The sequence below is a fragment of the Artemia franciscana genome, chromosome 5 (assembly GCF_032884065.1).
Source record: "Artemia franciscana chromosome 5, ASM3288406v1, whole genome shotgun sequence".
NCBI lineage: Eukaryota > Metazoa > Arthropoda > Branchiopoda > Anostraca > Artemiidae > Artemia > Artemia franciscana.
The window spans coordinates 54,905,708-54,927,454 of record NC_088867.1 but is presented as its reverse complement, the minus strand read 5'-3'; the positions used below and the strand labels follow the sequence as shown (position 1 = coordinate 54,927,454).

Below are 21,747 nucleotides of genomic sequence, written 5' to 3'. Positions count from 1 at the left end.
TTTCTTTCTGCAAAAGCTATAGTCAAACAGTTCCTAAATTGTTTAATAGCCCACTACCCCCCAATTTTTTGGGTGAGCCACTCATAAGAAATATCCTTGTGTCTGACGGCATATCTCTGGACAGAATTGACATATTTTCATAGATTATAATTTCTCTTTCTTATTCCTAGAGACTTCACATAGTGGCAGTGAAATGATATAGCTCCTTTTATTACTCCTTTTATATAAGCATGAAAAAAATAGTATAAACTTTTTAATGGGTATTACCTTGTAAAATGTTGAAAAAGCTAGGTAAAAAGTGAACTTTAAATGTAATTAAGAATATTGTATTTTTCAGTAAGACAACAAGAAGGTTTTAACGGTTTTTTATTTCTCCTTCGAGGGGTTTGACCATGGATAATAAGAGTTTGAGTGTTGAAATCATAGATGATGAGTATCGTCTTATGTTCGGGGTAAAGTACGAGTTTTTTCTTGAAAATACTTAAATTTTTTTATTACCCTGATGCTTAAAAAGAAAAAGGCTTTTGCCAGCCTTGCCTCTTACTTAGACCATCAGTCTGGGTTTTTTTCAATTAGCCATGGCTTCTAACTCTTTTACTCAAAGGCCACCAACTTGATTGTAATTCTAAAATCTATCTATTTTAAATTCACTTAAAGATGTAAATCCATTAGAGGCGAGAAAGAAAAAATGACAACAAATAAATTGGTTTGTCAATGGACTTCTATCAATTAAATGAAGGATATTAACTTAATTCAGGAATTCAGGAATGTTTGGATTTCATAGTTTGAATTATGTTATGAAAGAGAGAGAAAAAGAAGAGGTAAAAAGTAAAACAACGGAAATAAACACATCAATTAAATTATGTTTAAGACAAAATTAATATTTAAAAATTACTTTTTGAAGGACATTGAATATTAAATATAATTTTAAATAAACTAATATTTATAAGATTGAATTCAAAAACATCATTTTTTTCTTGATTCCATGTGAGGCACTAAGACTTTGAAAACAGAAGCTTTTTTTTTTAATAAAAATTTTGAAGTATTTATTTATGGACATTAATGGGCCTTAGGAAAAATGTATTTACTTAATTCAACGATATTATTTTTATTTGAGAAATTTTAAAATGTAACAAATCACTCACCCCAAATTCATCTGTCCAAAATGTCCCAGAGACAAATCACAGACATACCACCTAGAAGGAAATGTCTTCTCCATACGATGATGCTGACTAGCTGACAAGCGATCTAGATCTGTGTTTTCACAGTTTAGAGCAACTGTCAAAAGTTGCCATGAGAGCCTATCTGTTGTTGGTTATGACCGGGAGAAAACAGATTGGTAGAATCTATTGTCAGTGTTGTGAAAAGTTGCTTTAGAAAATATATAAATATCAAACAAAAATGCTTATAATTTAGAAGTTTTTTATGTATTTTAAAGACATCTGGAAGGGTTAGTTTTATTCTATGAAATAACTCATTAGACAGACCCAGAACCTTTTTCAGGTCTTTCACTTTGGGTAATTTAAAACCCACGTTTTTGAAACATAGTAACAATTCCGTGTAGTAAGTAAAGTATACTACATAAGAAGAAATATTGGTAGACGGATCAGAAGGTCCTCCCAGTGCAGAGGGACATGGACAGGAATATGTTAGTGTAAGAATACGCAGGTGTCTCACATTTTGGACCCATAAATGCTTATTAATTCGGGGTTATAGATTATATTTTTTGATCTTATTTGGATCTTGTCTAATAGCTTTGGCATACGGTTTAATTTGATGTAAAAAAATCAATAAAATCTATTAATTCGAGTTTTACTTTCAAAGTATAGCTACGAAGATGTTAAACACTCTTTGTCACGGACCTTTTGAAAGCCCTCTCTCCAAATTGATATTTCATAGCTTGCACCTAGGGTTGCTTAATGCCCAACAAACGTTTTGCTGTCCTAGCTGACCCCGGTGAAGTTTCAAAACCGTCCCATACGATTTAGCACTGCTGCTCTTAATTTAAAGAAATGGTTGGATCCATCAGCAAAGAGGTCGGAGGTGCCTCAACAGCCAAGTTCAAAAATGGATACTTGGAAATGGATAAGTAATAATATTTGAGATGAGTAGCAAAGGAAATTGAAACTTTCGAGATAAGAAATGATGCCCAAAAGCTGTACCATTTCCAGAAAGCAAAAAGAATGTCCCACTCCAAAGGAAAGAGACTGAAAACTCATTGCTGATAAGATGTTGAGAACTGAACGATTCCGAACAGACTAAGCCTGTTCAGTCTGCAAAAACTACAAACGAATCGTTTCTTGTCTCCAGCATCATCTACTTCTCCCCATCCCCTAAGCACCCAGGGCCATGAAGAAAATATGGTGTAATTAACGTGGATCACACGACTCGAAAACAGTGGCAAATTGTCTAGCAGATTCATGGCTACCTGAAGAGTTGCCTGTGCCTTTTGGGTTTAATCTTAAAATTCGATAAAACAGTGAATGATATAGAAGTCCCAACTTGCTCACACTTTGCTCACAACTTGCTAATTCTTTGAGTGTTTTTTCTCGCCGCATTTTAATACAATGCTATTATTTTAATTTAAAACAATATGAGGGTTGGAGGGGGGATAAAGTAAAATTCGTCTCAGTTTCCTTTTAAAACAAGAGTTACTTTTTATTTTCATTTGACACATTTTCTTTGTAGGTCCAGAATATATATTTTTCCTACATATTCAAAAGGCGAGGCAGCAATAAAGGTACCAAAACAAAAAAAAAGAACGTCTCCACATTCTGTGTATGTCTGTGTATACTCTGATGTAATTTTAACAAACCGTAATTACCGTTGTATTTTTTTTTTAATATTGAATCCACTGATGGATTACTGTCTTTTCTGAAGGGAATGAAACTTATCTTCCCAATTTAAAGAGTCAGTTTTCTTAATAATCAATAGCCTAGAATCTAATTTATCCATCTATCAAATTACATTTTCACAATTTGTTTTGGAATTTTTTAGATTAAAGTTGTATGATTCATAAGAAAGTCCAAATCAATATCATAAATCTGACGCATAAAATGTAGGGTTTTGTTGACATTACTAATTCGAAAAAAAGAAAAGAATTTCTTTTTTAATTGCACATGAAACTTGTGTCAAATTACGATAATAATACAACAAACATGTATTATTGTCCGGACTGCCCCCCCCCTAAGCACAGGGGCAAGGGTTGTACGTTATGTCCTGGGGCATAGAATGTTTTTACCGTCATGTGATGGTATAAACTTCGGATCTGATGTTCCTCGTTTGATCGGAAGTCGAAAGTTCTAGTGCATCCTTTTAAGAGTCAAAAGTGAATTGAGGGCAACCAGCAATTCACCTTAGCCTATCATTCCCAAAACAAAAGTGATCAAAATTCTAAGAAAGCTATTTTGCTCAGCATTGTTTAAATGTCCAGCAGTTATGTCTTTGGAGAGTTCAACCTCCCCACAGTCCTCAAGACAAGGGGAGTTGTCTATTCCCATTTCGAAAATTTGCCGTGGGGAGGGAAAATCTCTGAGGTGGACTCTTTTGGGGAAATTTCAGACTGGGGGATTTGACACAATTTCTGTGCGACATTCTTTTAATTTGTATTAATTTCTCTTTGCCAGCTCAATTTTGCATTTGAAGATGTTCTGAGGGAATTGCTCTGGGGAATTTTCAGCAGGTTTGATTTCCCAGAAAATATTTCCACAGAAGGGAGGATTTCTGGAGTGATCGGAAAACCATCAGAAATTGAAGTCTTTCAAATTAAAATGTTAAACGGAAATTTTCAGTGGAATTTTATGGTTGGAAGGGTTTTTTTACGCTGGAGAAATTTTCACGGAGGAATTTCCCATGAGGGAGGGAATTTTTCATGGAGGGGGAGCCGGATAAAAAATATTGAGGGAGGTGTTAAGCTAAACTAAATTAAAACTGTGTGCTTGCCGTTTATCAAAAGGATGCTCAGGACGTGAAACTCTTAAGGTTACTACTAATGCTAATGCCACAACTAAAGCTATAACTAAGTACTAGTTGCAATTTGGTTGTCCAAAGGGTAGGCGAGGAACGCTAAAAGGGCAACTCTCAGGGTTGAATCAACCCTTAGACACACATCAACCCTGAGACAATCAAGACACACAGGTTAAATCAAGAGACCCGAATTGGGAGAATATATGGAAAATTTATAATTTGGGCTAAACATTTGCACATTCGGAGGGGGATTTGGGGCAAAGTATAGCGAGTCTGTATGCGAAATGTGTTAGCTAGAATTATTCTGGCATTTATGAAGTAGAACTGTTTTCTGACTTCACTTCTTGTGTGTGGTCGCTATAATTTACTTTTTGGATGTGGTCGCTATAATTAACAAGTACCTACATTTGTTCTAAGACAATAAATTTACATTGTTTTAAAATTTAATAAAAAAATTATTTTTTCAGCTAAAGATGAGGAGTGACATTAAAACTTAAAAGGAACACCTCCAAAAGGAAAAATAAAAATAAAACGGGACTACCTCTTCCTCACCCCTCAGTTTTTACGCTGAAGTTTGAGTCTTTGTCCCAATTATTTGAGAACGACTCCTGAATCACAAAAGCTGTTGAATTGTAATAAGAAACTTCTAAAAGAACTGAAAAACTTCTGTGTAGCAAAGAAGAAACAGAAGAGAGGGCAGTCCTTTTCATATACGAGATAGTTTCTTTTCGTTTTAAATTTAATGTTGCTAGATAATTTTGCTAAATAATATTTGGTACTTGCGTGTTAGCCCGACAACACTCAAGAATTTTGCTCTGTTTGTCTGAGATAAACCGGTTTACTGTTTACAATCGGTCATATCTTCGTCCCAATGAAAAAAACTACGATGCTTGTATGTTTTAATTAAATATTTATATATAAAGGTAGTTAAGGTGAACTATGTTAGGTATTTAATATAATGCATTCTCGGTGGCCTGCTTTCCATAATTCTTTGTTGTAGTTTCCTTAATTTTTATACCTAAGTCTTATATTTTCATTATTTTCTGGTATAATTCGTAAAGATTGACCTAACTTCACTTCCTAAGTATCTCTAATCTAGATTCATATTGACCCATTTCTCTAACATCTTGCCTCTGTAAACTAATGGAACATTTGATTAAAAATAGAATCTTTGGGATTGTAATAAAAGCTGCACAGAAAGAACAGTTTGGTTTCTTCCCAAATCGGAGCACAACTGACTGCTTAGTTAGACCTGAGGACCAAATAAAATAGGGCTTCAGATACAAGAAAGATATATTTGCAGTTTCCCTAGACATGAAGTGTGCTTTTTACCAAGTTGACCTGGGTAAACTTTTAAAGAAAACAGAGGAAATAGTGGATTTCTAGCTATTTGAGAAATCGTGAGGTTACGGTAACTACTTTTGGGTATAGTACACATTTTCAGGTTAAAAACGATTAGGGTCTAACCCAAGGGGGAATTTTAAGTCCTATTATGTTTGTAATTTATTGCAGTGACTTGGACATGTCCACTGTCCTTGGCTGCAAAGCCTATATATATACTGACTAAGTTAAATCCTTTTCTTAGTCAGTTTTTATACCCTTTGCAAAAGCAAAGGGTGTATCATGTACCATAATGTATCATCATATAATATAGCTACTGCCATAACCTATATTACGGGGCATGGATGAGGGAAGTGTTTAAATTAAAATTAAATAGATTTTTAAGTAATTGTTTTGGGTCTTGTTTTATGAGCTTATTCTTGTTCACAATTTTCTCAATATCAGTCTTACATAACCCATACAGCTCATTCCACCAATACTTGTTCCTCATTTGAGCAATAACTGCAACTGAAGAACAAACAACAGCCGTGCCAGCTGGTGTAGCTCCTGCCCTAATCTGTATAGCTCATGGTACCTCAGTGGCTTGAGTTGATACACTCGTTTGGATTACATCATAAGCTCTGTTGACAGATACAAAATGCGAAATTTTGTGAAATAGGTCATTCGGTGGAAAGTAACCAACAATGTCACCAGCTAAACAAGCTTTAAGAATGTTAGAGTAAGCCTGTTTATATTCATCTGATAAATCAGTAATATAATGATGTCCTCGAGTCCTAAAAACCAACTCAGCCACCATAGGTATAAGATTTGCCACTTTAGAACATTTTTCTATATCTACTACTAATGATCCGGATTTTATTTCAACATTATTATCCTTACTATTAACAATCTTTTTCTTGAATTCTTGAAGATTTTTCTTACTAGGCATTTTTGTAACTTCAGCCCGCCTCACCTCGTACAAATCATCATGGATCTAGCCAACCGTCTTGTACTATGAAAGCCCGCACAAAACCCGCAGCAATGTCTTTGTTAGAATCTGTTAGGTCATCTGCAAATACTTTAGAATTTAAGTAAGCAATCTGGAAGAAGTGCCGCATTTCTAGCTGGTCCCTAGCATTTTGTGTTAGAACATGTTCTGGACCAATCCTTGGAGCGGTGTAATCAGGTGGGATGACTAAATATTCCTTCTTGCGTAATTGCCCGATAGTTACCCTTTCGTGGGAATAAGTGTCTTGACCATTGAACAACTCGAACAAATATAGTAGTTGTTTAACGTCTTCGGGGTCCGGAACGTCCTCATCATATTCTTGCACTGGTAAATCAACAGATTGATTCTTTTCTTTTTGAATTCCATCGTATTTTTCGATACCTTCATTCTCCCTAAAATTTTTAACATCTTGTTCATATCTAGAAACCCCCCATTTATCTTGAATTGATTTTGAAGCTGGTGCTCTACCTTGTTTACCAGTAGGTAAAGGGACAGGTTTTGGTACTGTTGACGCTTTCTGTGCAGGAGTCATTTGAGCAGCTAAATCCAACATCATTTGTTCGGCACTATATACTGCGGGGTCATATCCCTGAGCACGCATAGTTTCATAAGTCTTTTTGTTAGCTTCTTTAATTTCCTTCTTCAACTTATCACGTGTAGCCACAGCGTTATTATGTTCATCAGTACCAAAATCAGTTCTAGAAAGTGTTTCCAAAACCTCCCTCCCCAGGACATTAGCTGGATTCTTGTCAAATTCATCGTCGTATTCATTAATATTTGTCAATAACGGTATTTTATCTTTAAACTCTATTTTTTCATCATAAGGTGGAATTTCAGCCGTTTTTATAAAACTAGAAACAAAACCACAAACACAACACCAATACTTGCACAAGTTAACAAATAAAAAACAATACACACACAATAATACACACTTTTAAAGACACTAGAACAATATTTTTGTTTTTGTTTTTTGCTTTATCTATTCTATAGTCAGCCTTTATTACATAAACACATAGAGTGCATGTATCATTGAAACGCTAGGCTACGCAATAACTTTTTCTTCTCCGTTTATTATTTGGGATTCGATTGCCCCAATTCCCTTAGTTGGAGCATCCAAGATAACAACGAATTTTCCTGTTTAGAAATCTGGTAATGATCAGATAGATTCTGAAATAAGTGCTTTTTTAGGTAATCTAAGGAATCTTGAGCTTTTATTGACCAAGTAATTTTTTGTGAATTTGCTTGGATAAGGTCAGATAGTGGTTTTGCTTCCTGTGAGTAATTCCTTATGAATCTCCTAAAATAGCTCATTAATCCTAGAATTCCTCTCAAGTGTTTAATAGTCTTAGGGTTTTTGAGATTTTTAACTGATTTTATTTTTCAGGGTCTGGGGAAATTTGTCCTTGTGTCAAAACTATTTTTTTGTTTGTTTGAAGAAAAATACGTTTTCTGGTCTTCATTTTAAATTTCCTTCTCTAAATTTTTCAAATACTTTTGCTGAGGTTACTAAATGGTCTTCTGAATTATTATCCATACAAATGACGTCTTCAACAAAATGAATTATGTTATTTAGATCTGTTAACAATAATGCACTTTCACAACAATTGCACTAAATAATGCACTTGAACTCGTTTTTATTCCAAAAGGTGCTCTTAAATATTCATAACAGCCACACTTTGTTTTGGAGAACACAGTTTTAAATACTTCATTCTGAGCTATTTTAACTTGATGGTAACCTTGTGTTGAACCTAGGGTAGTAAATATTTTATTCTTATTTCACATGTGATCACAATTTCATCTATTCTAGGTAGAGGAAATTTGTCGCTAACTTTTGTTTCTTTAGGGCTCTATAATTTACTATTAACCTAAGATCATTGTTTTTTGGGGTAACCAAAATAACGGGTGCAGAATATGGACTTGTGTTTGGTCTTACGGTCTCATTTCTTTCTTAAAAAAAAAATTAGCAACAGATTCATATGATCCAGCTGCTTTACTATTGTTGTTGGAAATTTTTAGTGTTGAAATTGTTAGTGTTTCACTAAAAATTTCTCCATTATCAAAGAAATTTTGCTTCCATTCTCCATATTTTCCATATCTCTTTGGACCATATAATATCAGGTTGTGGGCACCAGTTGCCTTACACTGTAATGTCACAGACCCATCTTCTTTTGCCACAATCTTAGTGCTCCTTTCAGTATTAACTGGAAATTGAAATAAAATTGGACAACCACATTTCTTTCTTAAAAACAAGTAGCAACACATTCATATGAACCAGCTTCATTTCTATCGATGTTGGAAATTTTTAGTGTTAAAATTAATAGTGTTTCGCTAAAAATTTCTTCATTATCAAAAAATTTCGCTTCCATTCTTTATATTTTCCATAGCTCTCTTTGGACCATATAATATCAGGTTGTTGGGCACCAGTTGCCTTACACTCCAATATCAAAGACCCATCTTCTTTTACCACAATCATAGTGCTCCTTTCCGGATTAACTGGAAATTGAAACAAAATTGGACAACCAACTGCTTTATAAAACTTTATTTATACCCTATCAAAACAAAAAGGGGCGCAAATCCGCTAAATGAAAGATCGTAATGTTAGGGGAAAAAAGAGAAAAGTGAAGAAAATCTGTGAACAAAAATAAGTACTTTTTACAATCATAAGAACAAAATCAAAAGATCCATAACGTAACACAATCAACATAGAAACGATATAAGATATAAATCATAAGAATCATAACTCTATTATTAAACTATTAAATAGAGAAGACCAATTATGATTAAGTTTACTGTTGAAATTACATGTCGATAGCCCCAAACAGAATACAATTTACGGACAAACAAAAGGCTTAAAATCAAAGGCTAGGTCATCAGCACTGTTTTGCTTATTTATGACCTCAAAGTAAGCAATACCCAAAGTATATACTAAATATAACTAAATCTAAATGTAATCTTAGCTGTTTCTTTGGGCTTAAATCAACAAAATTTGACATTTTGACAAAAATAAAGCTTCTAGAAAATCCTCTCAAATTTTAGCCCAACTGCAAACCCATAAAAATTGAGTGAGCACACTGTTATCTCACCCTTGAAAATTTTTTGAACCCCTTTTAACTGTACCCCCTCATAGAAGGAAACCTCGTGACCTTCGATAACCTTGTTATCTATCTCCTTTTAAATCTAATACCCACAAACTACAGTCGCTCGAAATCTGTTTTGACATTGATTTGTCCTGACTTTCAACAATCGATCCTATCGGTTTCTTTAAGTGGAATATTATATACATATATTTGTTCTCATTTCTTTCTAGCTTCTACATTTTATTTATTAGCCATTCCTTATGCTTATATGGGATACGTTAGGGCTGTTTTGCCACTGATAATCCCGTGGTTTGGATTGCATTTTTGTAAAATGGGAAAAGTCCCATGTCGTCTTCAGATGTCGAAAAAACATCTTTAATTTCCCACAGTAGGTTGCATAATTTTTGTTTCAATGAGGTGTCAGTTATGTGGTTTAGATCAAATTTCTGAAGAAATTGATTTCTTGATAGGGGGTATTCATGGTCAGTTTGGGTAATTTATATTGTTTACGAAGTTCTTTTCCGATTTTTTCCAATTATTTATATCAGTCTTCGATACTACTTTTATTTCCACTAAACATTTTCCTTTGTTTAGGGTAATCAGATCATTTGCGTGAGTCTTTTTTACTCAAATAGAAACTTCAGCTATTTCATAATTTATAATTTGTTCTTCATATGTTAGATTTTTCGGGATATCTTCCATCGGTGAGGCCACCCAAATTTTGTTTTTATCATTTGTTAGCTCTAGCATTTGTGATATTTGAACTCTGAATTGATTTTGGAGGAATTTTAGTCTGACACACTAGAAATACATAGTATTTGTCATTAAGATTTTCCTTTATTAAATTCAGAATGTATCCATTGGTTCTTTCAATGCAGGCTCTATATTTGCAAATTTCTTCCATAAATTGGAAATTTCATCAATTTATTTTTGCTCTATAATCTTTCATATTGCATATTTTTTCCTTTATTCGATTAGTTTTTATGTTATTTATCAGTCTTTTATTATTTGTCAGGTAGACGAATTTTGAGTTTGCAACGTAAAATAATATTTTATTGGTTTTATAAAATTAGCCTCGTCTGGGAAGTTTTAGCAAATTATTAATCGAGTAGGAAAGTTTTGTTATCCTTACGTATGGTTAGATACACAGATCCTTTCACGTCCAGATCATGTACGGTTACAATTGACAGGCTGGAGCATATATTACTCATTTGCCGTATAATATAATTGGGCAATTTGTCAAATACGAATGCATTTATCGCATTTACCATTGCTCTTGAATCTTAAAGGGCTGAGAAATGAATATTTTGCTACCCTAAAATCCTTAAATATCGGTAACATTTTATTGTTTGCTGCACATACAAATGGTGTGATCACTGTTGGGGACCTTTAAAAATGTCTGCCGCCAAATTTTGGTCCTACGAGTTATAGAGGCTTGTATTGTTTCCCTGGGGCTCCCAGATATTAGGTATAGAAATTTGATTTGATCTAATTTGGTTTGTTTGATTACTATTTGAAGTGGAATTGTTATATTGTTCCTGTCGGCTGGTATAACTACCTCTTGTATTCCAATTCCAACCATTATAAGGTTGTTTTGTTCTCTGGCGATACTGATGTGTATTGCTTTGGAAATTTTCGTTTGGATTTTAGTAATTACCTCTTGTCAAGAAAGTGTGCCCTCGATTACCATTTGTTGCGTACCCTTTATAGTTTGTCCCCCTGGACAAACGGCTGGTCGTCCCTCTAAAATTGGGGTGATAATTGTCGTTCACACTACAGTTCCTGGCTATATGGCCTAATCGATTACAGGTTTAACACTTTATTGGTTGGTTACTGGTTGGTGAGCTCAATTGATAATTGGGGGCAAAACGTATTTGTCTTGGAGTTGTGGGGGTTCGATTTTGATTTCGAACGGGTTCCGGTGATGATTCTCTAGAGAACAATCGTGGAGAAGAATCTCCTGATTTAATAGGGGTTTTATTTTCTACAGTATTTATCGATAATTTAACCGTGTTTTAGTTTTTTCATTGAACTTGTGTCAATGAATCTTTTTTGCAGGGCTTGTTGCAATAACTCTATTGAGTGAATTGTTCTGGTGGCTTCTTAGCCTATGGTATTTTCGATTTGTTTCAAAAATATTGGTGCCTGTCCTTTCAATATTAGGAGTAGCATTTTTTAACACTTTCAAGTCAATTTTTGTTATCTCAAAAAATTGAGTGAATTTGATATTGAATTGATCAACATCCATATATCCTTCATATTCTGGTAATGATTTTGTAATTTCTACTGAAGTTGCAATTAATTTTTACTTCTTTTTGTAAATTTTCTTTTAATTTTTAAATATTTGAATTATTTTGGATAGGGTATGCGTATATAAAGAAAAACAAATAAAAATTACACGGCACTAAAAGCCAAAAAAAAAGAAGCAAATAATTGTAATAGTCTACGTCAGTAGGCGCCTAGTTGACAGTTCCTCTAATTGTCTAACTTTAGAAGAAAGTGCCAGCTGTTTCAGCGGAGGAAGGGGAGGGTATTTATTTGCAATGTCACTAGGGGGTTTAATTCTATGAATGTTGCTGTTAGCTTTCCTTGAGTCTTGGGAGCTTAACGTATGTATAAAATAAGGGATATTCTAATCAAGATTATTTCATGGGAGCCAAATAGTTGAGGAATTATAGTGGAAAGACTTTGTTGATGATCCTCAGTGAAATGGGAGACAGAATCATCTCAGCGATGTGGATCTCCTAGGTTGTGTAGATCCCCTTGAGAGCCTGATTCTTCTGTAGTTGTCTTCGTCAATGATTGTTGCATTTCATTTTAGTAGCAATTAATTTTATTTTTACACCAAATGTTGCCCAATAAATTGTTATTTGGTTGCTATTTTGTTTAATCCAAAGGTTTAATCCACTTTTATTAGTGTTTTGACTGTGCTTAAATTGAACGTACTATTGGAGTGGATTGGTGTTTTACGACGCTAACCGGATTTAAAAATATACTTTTGTTCCCTGGTATGTGAAAATTTTAAGTGTCGTAATGAATCTTTACTGATAATTCCTCGTAGATTTGTTATGTTTGATACATCTGAAGAACTAATACATGTTGAACCTGGCAACTTTGTGGGTTTATAAGAACGTTTTTGTCCCCGTGCTTGTGAAATTACGTTTTTATTCATCGCCTATGTTTTTTAATCTTACTATTTGATTTTACGCACAGTTTCATATTATATTTATTCATACTTTTCAGGTTTTCTGATTACTCTGCCTGATTTAGTGTTTTTTTTTCTTGTTTTGCTTGAAGATTCTCTTTCTTTGGTTTTGCCAGCGATATGTGGTCAAATTTCTTTTACTGTTTTTTTAGGAATTCTTGACCTTTAATTACGCTTATTTTGCGTGTACTGTCGCGTATTGCGACTTCGATCTTTCTAAGTCCTTAAGTTCTTCTCGGTCTGATTCACTGTCAGTTTTTAAAGAACTGATGATTGACGATTTAGTATTTAGGTCTTTGGAAGAAGAAATTTGAGATTTTGGTGTTGACGCTCCTTGTCCTGTGAAAATTTCCTCTCCTCTGGAAGTAGAAGCCCTGTTTGATTTTCTTCCTATTGCGACTATTAAGATTGTTGTTACTTATTACTTGTTGGAATAAAGTTTCAAATGGTTTAAGATGTAGTTTCATAAATAATTTGCACACGTTTTTACTGGTTAGAATTGAATTTTCATGTTTGAAAATTATTCCATGTTTAATGATGTCTTGTGTGTTGGAATGGGTACATAGGGTCATCAATATTGTTATCAACTTCATTTTTCCTAGAAAAGTTATTTCAGTGATTAGTATAAATAAGATTGAATTTTATGGGGGAGGGTTTAAACTGTGTTGGAGCTATACCACCTTAATATTTTTGTTTGTTTCTCCACCACTTCCACCAAGATTAGGTGTTAACAGCATTAGCATATAAAACAAACTGGTATAAAGTAAATTAATTTTCTATTCTCCAAAGAATTATGTTACTTTTTCTAGTTAGAAATTAAAGTATAAGTCTTTCTACAGGTTTCTTATTAGTTTTGTAATATTGAAGATAGGGTCTTTTTCATTAACTTTTTAAAATTCTGATTTTAAAGAATTACAAGTTCTAAAGTTCATTTCTAACATTTAGTCGCTGTTTTCGATGTTATATACAGCAGGTAATCTACTAGATATTTTGGTATTTGGAAACTTTATAATGTATAGTTTATGTTCATTCTTTGCATGATCGTCCGTATTTTTCCCTATATAGTCCTTTTAAACTCGATTGATTAGTTTTAGTGCGAATTATATTATATTTTAATAACTTATAACCATATGAAGGATTGACACATTCTACAATAGTTTCGGATACGATGATGTCTGTTTCCGGAAAAACCTCTGACCAAAAGTTTTGTTTACTTCTGAATAAGTTTACTGTTATTTTCTTTAGTGCATCGTAATCTTCCTTATGTAAAATGGGACATCCTTCAAAAATGTCATTCTCTGAATTATTACTGATATATTTATCGTAAAGTGAAAGAATTAAGTTTGATTTTATTGACAATTTGAAGTCTTTTTCTGCTAGTATTAATATAAGATGTAGAGGCCAGATAATTGTGAAACCATCTACGTCACACATAATATCTAGACTTTCGCTAATGAGGTCTGCTATCAGGGGGTAATTCCTCTTGGTGACTTTATTAAGTATGGATTCAAAAGTGATTGATGAAAGTTTTCTTATGTACTCAAAACCCTCCCTAATTACTTCTTGTGAAAATCGGCAATATAATATTATATTCATTATCTTTCTTATTAAATTGCTTTTAATAATGATAGGCATTCTCAAAAATTTGTAATCTAGATTTATTACTGCTGTTCTGATCAAGCTATTCCAAGTTATTTCATTAATTTCATAATTAAATTTGTAAAAATTGGATAAACTATTGTAGTCTTCATAAGAACCCAGTTTTATGCGGTCCAGGAGTTTGTCTTCTGGTTCATCGTTTTTAAGATTTGGATTACTGACCGTTTTCCTTACATGCATTTTGTTGGTTTTTTTATTCATTTTTTCCTTTCATTTCATTTTTATTGTATTTTTTCCTTGAATATAAACAAAATTGGTTGGTAAGTTAATTTGTAACTTTTTTGTCTTGTATAATTTTCTATTATTATTTTGAAAAAGAAAAAAAGTTAAAATTATAGCGTTTTAGTTTTCATTAAGTTATTTGACAGAATTATCTAGATTGCGATGATTACATAAATAAACTGAAATTATTTGAAAAAATGATCGGGCTTCAAATTTATGTATATCTATCACCTAGATCTAGCACTGTGATTGGTTATTTCTTTAAATGCCTGGCGGAGATCCTGCATTGTATTTGGTTAATTCAAAAAATTGGTGGTAACTTTTCATGAGTCTGAAATCCGACATGCGGTTTTCAGATATAATTTAACATTCTTTCAAAATCGCTTCAGGTTTTTTAGTTATAATGTTTTCTAATATCATTTTTACTAATATTTATACCCCTTTTTTCAGCGAGTATATATCTGTCAAGTGTAATTATTCTTTCACACTCTTGTTATGCGAATGGCATTTGTTGGGTGTTTTAATTGAAGTATATTTTGAGTCGTAAGTCATTTTTCCATTGATAGAAGTTTCCTCAAGGGTTATTTATTACACAATGCATTACATTGTACGTTTTATGTTTCACAAGTCTCTTAGATAGAATGGCTATTCGTGATTTTCACTTTCGAACGTCACGGCTAGCAATTTTGCCCTTCAGAGTTCTGTTGTTTTTCCAGGTATGATTTTTTTCTTATTGTTCATACGTACGGATTTAAACGTTCATATTTTAAGTTTTTAGGATGTATATTTATTACAGAATTGGCATTTTTTATGCTACGACGAAGCTAAAACTTGGTAAGGTAAAAAATTTTTGCGATTTTATTTATTCTATGTTTCTCTCCCCCTTTTTTTTGTTTTCTAGATTCGCACCTTATTTGGCGATAAACTGTAGATTGAATTTAAATTTGTTTTATTAAATATATGTTTATATATTATTTAACAAAATAAGAATTTATTTAATTGTATAAAAGGAGTTTAATTCAAAAGATAATCTAAGGTTATTAAGGCTTGCTTTTATAATAATTAGGGTAATAAGTTTTATTTATAGACATATTGGGTTTGCAAAATACATATTTTTATACTTGTAAGCAAAATTTTAATTGTATTAAAAGACACATAGGTTAGTTACTATGCTATTAGTGACGTCAAGAGTTATTAGGCTTATAGCAATGATATATATATATATATATATATATATATATATATATATATATATATATATATATATATATATATATATATATATATATATATATATATATATGTTATAACTACTCCCCGTCAATATAGATACCTGTTAATTGTATTATCTATTTTATTTTCTTGTTCCAAATTCTTCCAGATCCCTTTAGGTGGTTGTTTGGTCAAATTTAATTTCGGTTAATATTTCATAGTAATTTTCTTCGTTTTTTGGACCTTGCATTGAACAAAATTGGATACTTGTTGCCAATTCAACTCCGAATTTCGTATTTTTAAAAACAGATGTTAGGGAGGGGTGAAGTTTTTTCGCCATCCTTCTTAGCCTGGATACTTTTCTTATGTTTACTAATGTCAAGTGAGGCTTCCAGCATTCCTGGCTTGCGATTTGTATACCGCTTTCACTGACTTCTTCAGCGATTCTTTCTAAAACAGGTGTTAAGCGTGCTTTGAATTCTGTCTCATTATTTAATTTTACATATAAAATTTGTTCAGAGAATTCTCCGTTCAGAGAATCCGCCTTGAAAGTCAAGTAGTATTTGATTTTCGCTAAATTCTTGCTGAAAAGCTATCATGGCTCTTGTGAAAGCATTTTTCATTAGTTCAACTTCACTATTGTTTTTTAGGTGGATAACTTTTAATGTAATGTGGAAAGAATTGTGTTCAATTACAGCCTGTGATAGACTAGGTTCGTTTTCAATCAAGTAGTTTTGTATCTCTGACGCCGTTGCCTTTATTTGCGTGCTTTTTACTTGAATGGCGAAAAAATAAGTTGGTGGAAGGTTACTCATTTTCCTTGAATTTCCTTGACAGGTGTCACCCAATTTAAAAAAAAAATAAGATACATTAACTTAATGATTTTTATGTTGACTTATATATTTTTTGACAAACTGTTTCATAGAGCTAGTGATTTGTCGATTTTTCATTTTTTTTTATTATGAAAGGTCTATATTTACCGTAAAAGAAAATATTTTAGTATTAACCTACTGTTAAAAGGAATAGTAGTTAGATTAGATTTGAACGGTCTAATTCACGGTCATTTGGAATACTTAATATTGGCCCTTGGCCTGAAGTCTGGTTTATTTCAGATTTTAATAGGTGTGGAGTCATAAATGTCAATCGATATTCTTGGCTGCTGTTTCCATGAATATCTTCGATGTTTAGTAAATACCGTTTAAGATTTTCGGGGAATGCTAGATTAGCCAAAGTGTTGTAAATGTTTGTTTTTCTCATCACTAAACGTATGTTTTTTCTACACAGCTCCTTTAAACTTGGTTTATTTGGAGTAATTCGAACTCTTTAGAAAATCAGTTGTTTATGGAAACATAGCGGATTATGCAGTTTATTATTTTTTCATATATTAAAATATCCCTTTTACTAATTTTGACCCAATGTTTTCATCTATTTTATAAGACTTATTTATTAAACGTTTTAATCCTTCGTATTGTTCTAGATATAAGTAATGAATTGAGCTATTGATCCAGTAAGAATTGTGTATATTGTGGTTCTCGTAGAATTTAAAGAGAAGATTTTCGTTAAATATCCTATAATCTACTTCCATTAGCATTGCTAAGAATTTTAAAGGCCAAGGCAACTCAAAATTTTCCTCTGCAAGTGGTGTTAATCAAACATTTTCACATATTAGGGACGCAATTAACGGATATTTCTTTGGGGGGATTGAACAAAGAAGTACTGCAAAATTGTATAGAGAGAATCTATGCTTGTATCCATAGTCTTTTCTCATTATCTGTGGCGAAAAGGTACCTATTAGCAATATGACCATTATTTCAATTATCTAATTGTCACTAGGGATAATTGAAACGCAAGCAAGGATCGAAGATTGTCGTAACGCAAATTTCTTAATACATTTCTTATAGCTGATTCTAAGATTTTTTTGTTTGCCTCATGACTTATTTTTGAGAGATCTGGTAAGCTCTGGGTTTTATTTGGAAGCCAAAAGTCTCGTCTTGTGGGTATTTGGTTTTGGACGAATTCCAAAGGTCTTAGAACATTAGGATCTGTATTGTATAAGGTTCTTTTATACGATATTTTCCCCGGTTAGTATAAGCGGATAGTTGAGTGGATTTTTACCTGATTTGGGTTCCTTCTGGTTACGGATCTAAAAATAATATTTTGTATTTAGGAACAAAAATTTTTGTAAGATAACTCGTTTTTATATGCGTCTTTTTCTGATTTTTTAGATTTTTTACGTCTTGAGAAAATGTTATCCCCCTTTAAGTCATATTCTTGTGCGCTCGGATCATATAAAAATGTTGCGTAATACCGGATTTCCTCTAATGAATTATGTACCCCTTCATATTTAATACAATTTTAATTTTCTTCGATTTTATAGCATATTTTCGGGTTTTTACATTTATCAGTTTAAAGGAGATCTGTTTGGGTCGGGCCTTTGCAAAACCAGTAGCGGATATTAAATTTTTGCTGTAATTTTCTTATTGTTAATTGTAGACTTGTTAAGTTTTTACCTTTTTTGCTTTTGTTCGAGTATTTGTTTTTTACTTCCCCTCTTGCAGGTCGATATTTTGGGGTGTTTGCTAATTTTAGCCCATATTTATACGTGTGAGGTTTAAATTTCGTTAAATCATAATTTAGGTTCCAGGCTTCTGCGAATACTTCTTTACCATTTTCGTCTTGAACTAACATTGCAGCTGAATAAATTACATTTTCCTTGGCATGTATAATTGAAATAAAGTCTTTTTCTATAATTGCTTTGGCCATAATTACGGACACAATTAGATAATTAATTAATAGAGGTGGAATTAGTAACTAAGAAAATAGAATATTTTAAAAAAGTATTTAAGCACGACCTTAATACCGCGGGGAGGATTGGATGGGGTCCTTAGGAAAGTTTTCTATTGAATAATAAGTTTTTCTTACTTTGTCGGGTCAATTATCCGACAATAATTTCAAAAGGTCTTTTATTCGAGTAGAATTACAAGTCTTACTTACAATCTTAATTAAAAAAAAGTAGTTTCGATGCCAAATGTAAATGCCTGTTAGGTATCGCAAGTTATAACTGTATTAATGATGTTTTTAGCTAAAAGTTAATTTGTTCGATGCCATTAAATTTATTGAATAGTAATAAATGAACTAAGAATATGCCCAAAAGGAATAAGGGAGTGATAATTAAAAAACTATTGTATAAGCAAATTTGAACAAGTTTGGTTCTTCGACCACAGCTCAGGAGGACGCTCGTTGTCACTTGATTATTTGAAATATATTATTATTTTTTTTTTTAAGGCTAATGATGAACTTTAATTGACTATTGTTTGATGATAATCTCGATAGGCCTTTATGTTTTACAATATTTTAATTTTACGTTAGATAAAAGGACAGCGACTCCTGTAGGGCAAGTGTTAGTTATAGTGGTGTTAATAAGCTTTTACGTTAAGGAACTCTTTTTGCGGTAGAATATGTTAACAAAATAGTTGCACTTTTTTTATTATTCTTGTTAAAAAAGATGATTCGTGACTTGCTTAAAATACTGATCGCTTTTTGACAAAGCAGGCCAATTTTTCAATTTTTGTCTTAGCAGACTTCCTGAAAAGTATTTTCTTTAAGGGTAGTTTATTACGGCGTGGTTTCTTAGCGGCAAAGAATTAAATTAAATAAAAAAAATTATTTTTTTTAATTATCTTGATTTTTTCAATAAATAACTATTTTTATTTTACTCCAGGCCGATAGATTGCTTATTAAAAATCTAATTTATCTGGTCTTTTGACAACTCGGCCTGATCTTGTTGCTACCTTTTCTTCTTTAGGGTCAGTTTTCTTCTTCGGTTTTGCTAGCGATATTAAATCAATTTTTTTTTACTGTTTCTTAAGGAATTTTTGACCTTTAAGTTGTGCCCTTTTAGCTTGGGCAGTAGCACTATGTGGTCTTGTTCCTTCTGAGTCCTTGAGCTTATCAGCTTCTGATTCACTGTCAGTATCTGAGGAACTGGTATTTGTAGATTTAGAATCTGGTTCTTTTGAAGAAGAAGTTTGAGATTTAGGTGTTGACCTTGCTTGACCTTCATAGGTTTCTTCTCGCGAAGTAGAGGGTTTACTAATTGACTCGTCTTGTTGATCTCTTGGCTGGGGAGAATTGAAGGATTCTTGGGAGCTTTGGGAGGATTCAAACATTTTCTTGGGGTGCCTCCATTGTTTGAAAGCCATATCCTCGGGAGGATGGGGAATTGATTGCATCATGGTTTCCTTCCAAGAAACCCAGTTCTTTGGTTTTGCTTTTGATACTGTTATGTTGTGATCCTGTTGTTCACCCGTGGCGGGACTAGCATTAAATGTACTTTGTCTAGTCTTAATCTGATAATTAATAAGATGCATTGCTTCTCGTAATGTTTGTCTTTGCGGCTGGTTGACTCTTTCTGACTCTATGTCCCCAGTAGTCTGTATAGCCTTATTTCATACATCGTGTAACGATAAAGGTCTGTCTATTGGTGTGATAGGGTGTACCAACTTGTCGGGGAAACGTTTTGGAGGATAAGGGGTTGATATTTTATCTGGGAAAAATTGTGTTTGTGGAGAAATCGTATCGTCCAATGCTTCTGACTCCTCACTTGAAGATGAGTCGGTTTTCCTCCGTCTCCGCGTGACGTGGGTACTTTTTTGGGGGATAAACATATTTGTCATTGTTAGAAATTCCTTAAATTTCTCCTCGTCACTACTATTTTCAAAATATCCTTGTTTAAAATTTTAAGGTTTCAGCTCACTTAGTCTAGAGCGAGGTGGCTCATTTTCGTCTTCCGAGATATTCGAAGTTGAAGGTTGAGGGGTCCATGTTTCTGTGAATTTTGCCCTTTTTATACGACTGACATGCGTTTTAAAGATTTTTCCCGTTTTTGGTTTTAATAGTTTAAATGTAATGTTATTATCATATTTTTTAATTATTCTGTAGGGTCCGGTGTATCGGTCAGAGAGCTTTTTGCTGTCCGATCTATTTTCATTTTGTAAGTAAACACAATCTCCTACTTGAAAATCGAGTTCACCTTTGATATTCTGGATATTTTTGGCCTCTTGTTTCCTTTTTGATTTTTCTATTTCTTGTTTTACAAGTTTATAAGTTTTTCTCATTCTATTGACAAATTCGTGCTTATAATCTTCAGAGTCATTACAGTATTGTCTTGACTCTATAATTTCATTATACGGGATTCTAAAGTCTCGTCGGAATAATATATAAAATGGGTTATCACGTATAACTGGGGAGTAAGCTGTATTAATCACATTCGTTAAATAAGGTAAGGTTTCGTGCAAGTTCCTTCCATCACCCTTAGTGTAAATTCCTAAAATATTAGAGAATAGCTTGTGCCTGTTCTCAATTTTTTCATTGGCCTGGGGGTGGTAGGGGGTCGTTATCAAAATTTGAAAACATTTCGATAGAATTATCGGAAAGTATAAAACTATGAAACTTGGAAAATAGCTTCTTTTTTGTTGATATACAACTGTACAGTAACGTTTTGTTCTAAAAATTTGAAAATATTTCGTTAGAATTATCAGAATGTATAAAACTATGAAACTATAAAAATAGCTTCTTTTTTGTAGATATACAACTGTAAAGTGGTCATTCTGTTTTTGAAATTTGAAAACGTTCCGATAGAGTTATCCGATAAAGTAATTTACGCTTTAAAATCTTTAGACGTATAAGAGACTCTTATCTTAAAACTTTCTAAAGTGAACAAATGAGGGAATTGGTTCTGAGTTCTGTAAGGTGGAGGGGGGCTGCTGGTCCATATGTCAAAGGAAGATGAATCCCTATCTTTGCGTTTTTGCGTGATGGTGGTTCTATCTTTGCAAGTAATCATATTTGTCATCGTTAGAAATTTGTTGAATTTTTGCTCATTTCTCCTGTTCTCAAAATAACCTTGTTTGAAATTAAAAGGTCTATGTTCCCTCAGTCTTGATTGCGGAGGTTTATTTTTATTATTGGAAGAATCCAATGTTGTTGGGCATTGGTTCCATGTTTCTGTGAATTTCGCCCTTTTTATGTGACTAATATGTATTGTATAGGTGTTGTTAAGATTTAGGGTTTAGGAA

The 21,747-nt window shown here is 32.8% G+C and overlaps 1 protein-coding gene across 1 annotated transcript; it reads right to left on the bottom strand.

The window, feature by feature from the left end:
- Positions 1–19,524: 19,524 nt before the first annotated feature.
- LOC136027768 (uncharacterized) lies at positions 19,525–20,040 on the bottom strand. Its single transcript, XM_065705230.1, has one exon. It carries the CDS (start codon positions 20,038–20,040, stop codon positions 19,525–19,527), a length of 516 nt encoding a protein of 171 aa, XP_065561302.1.
- Positions 20,041–21,747: the final 1,707 nt, after the last annotated feature.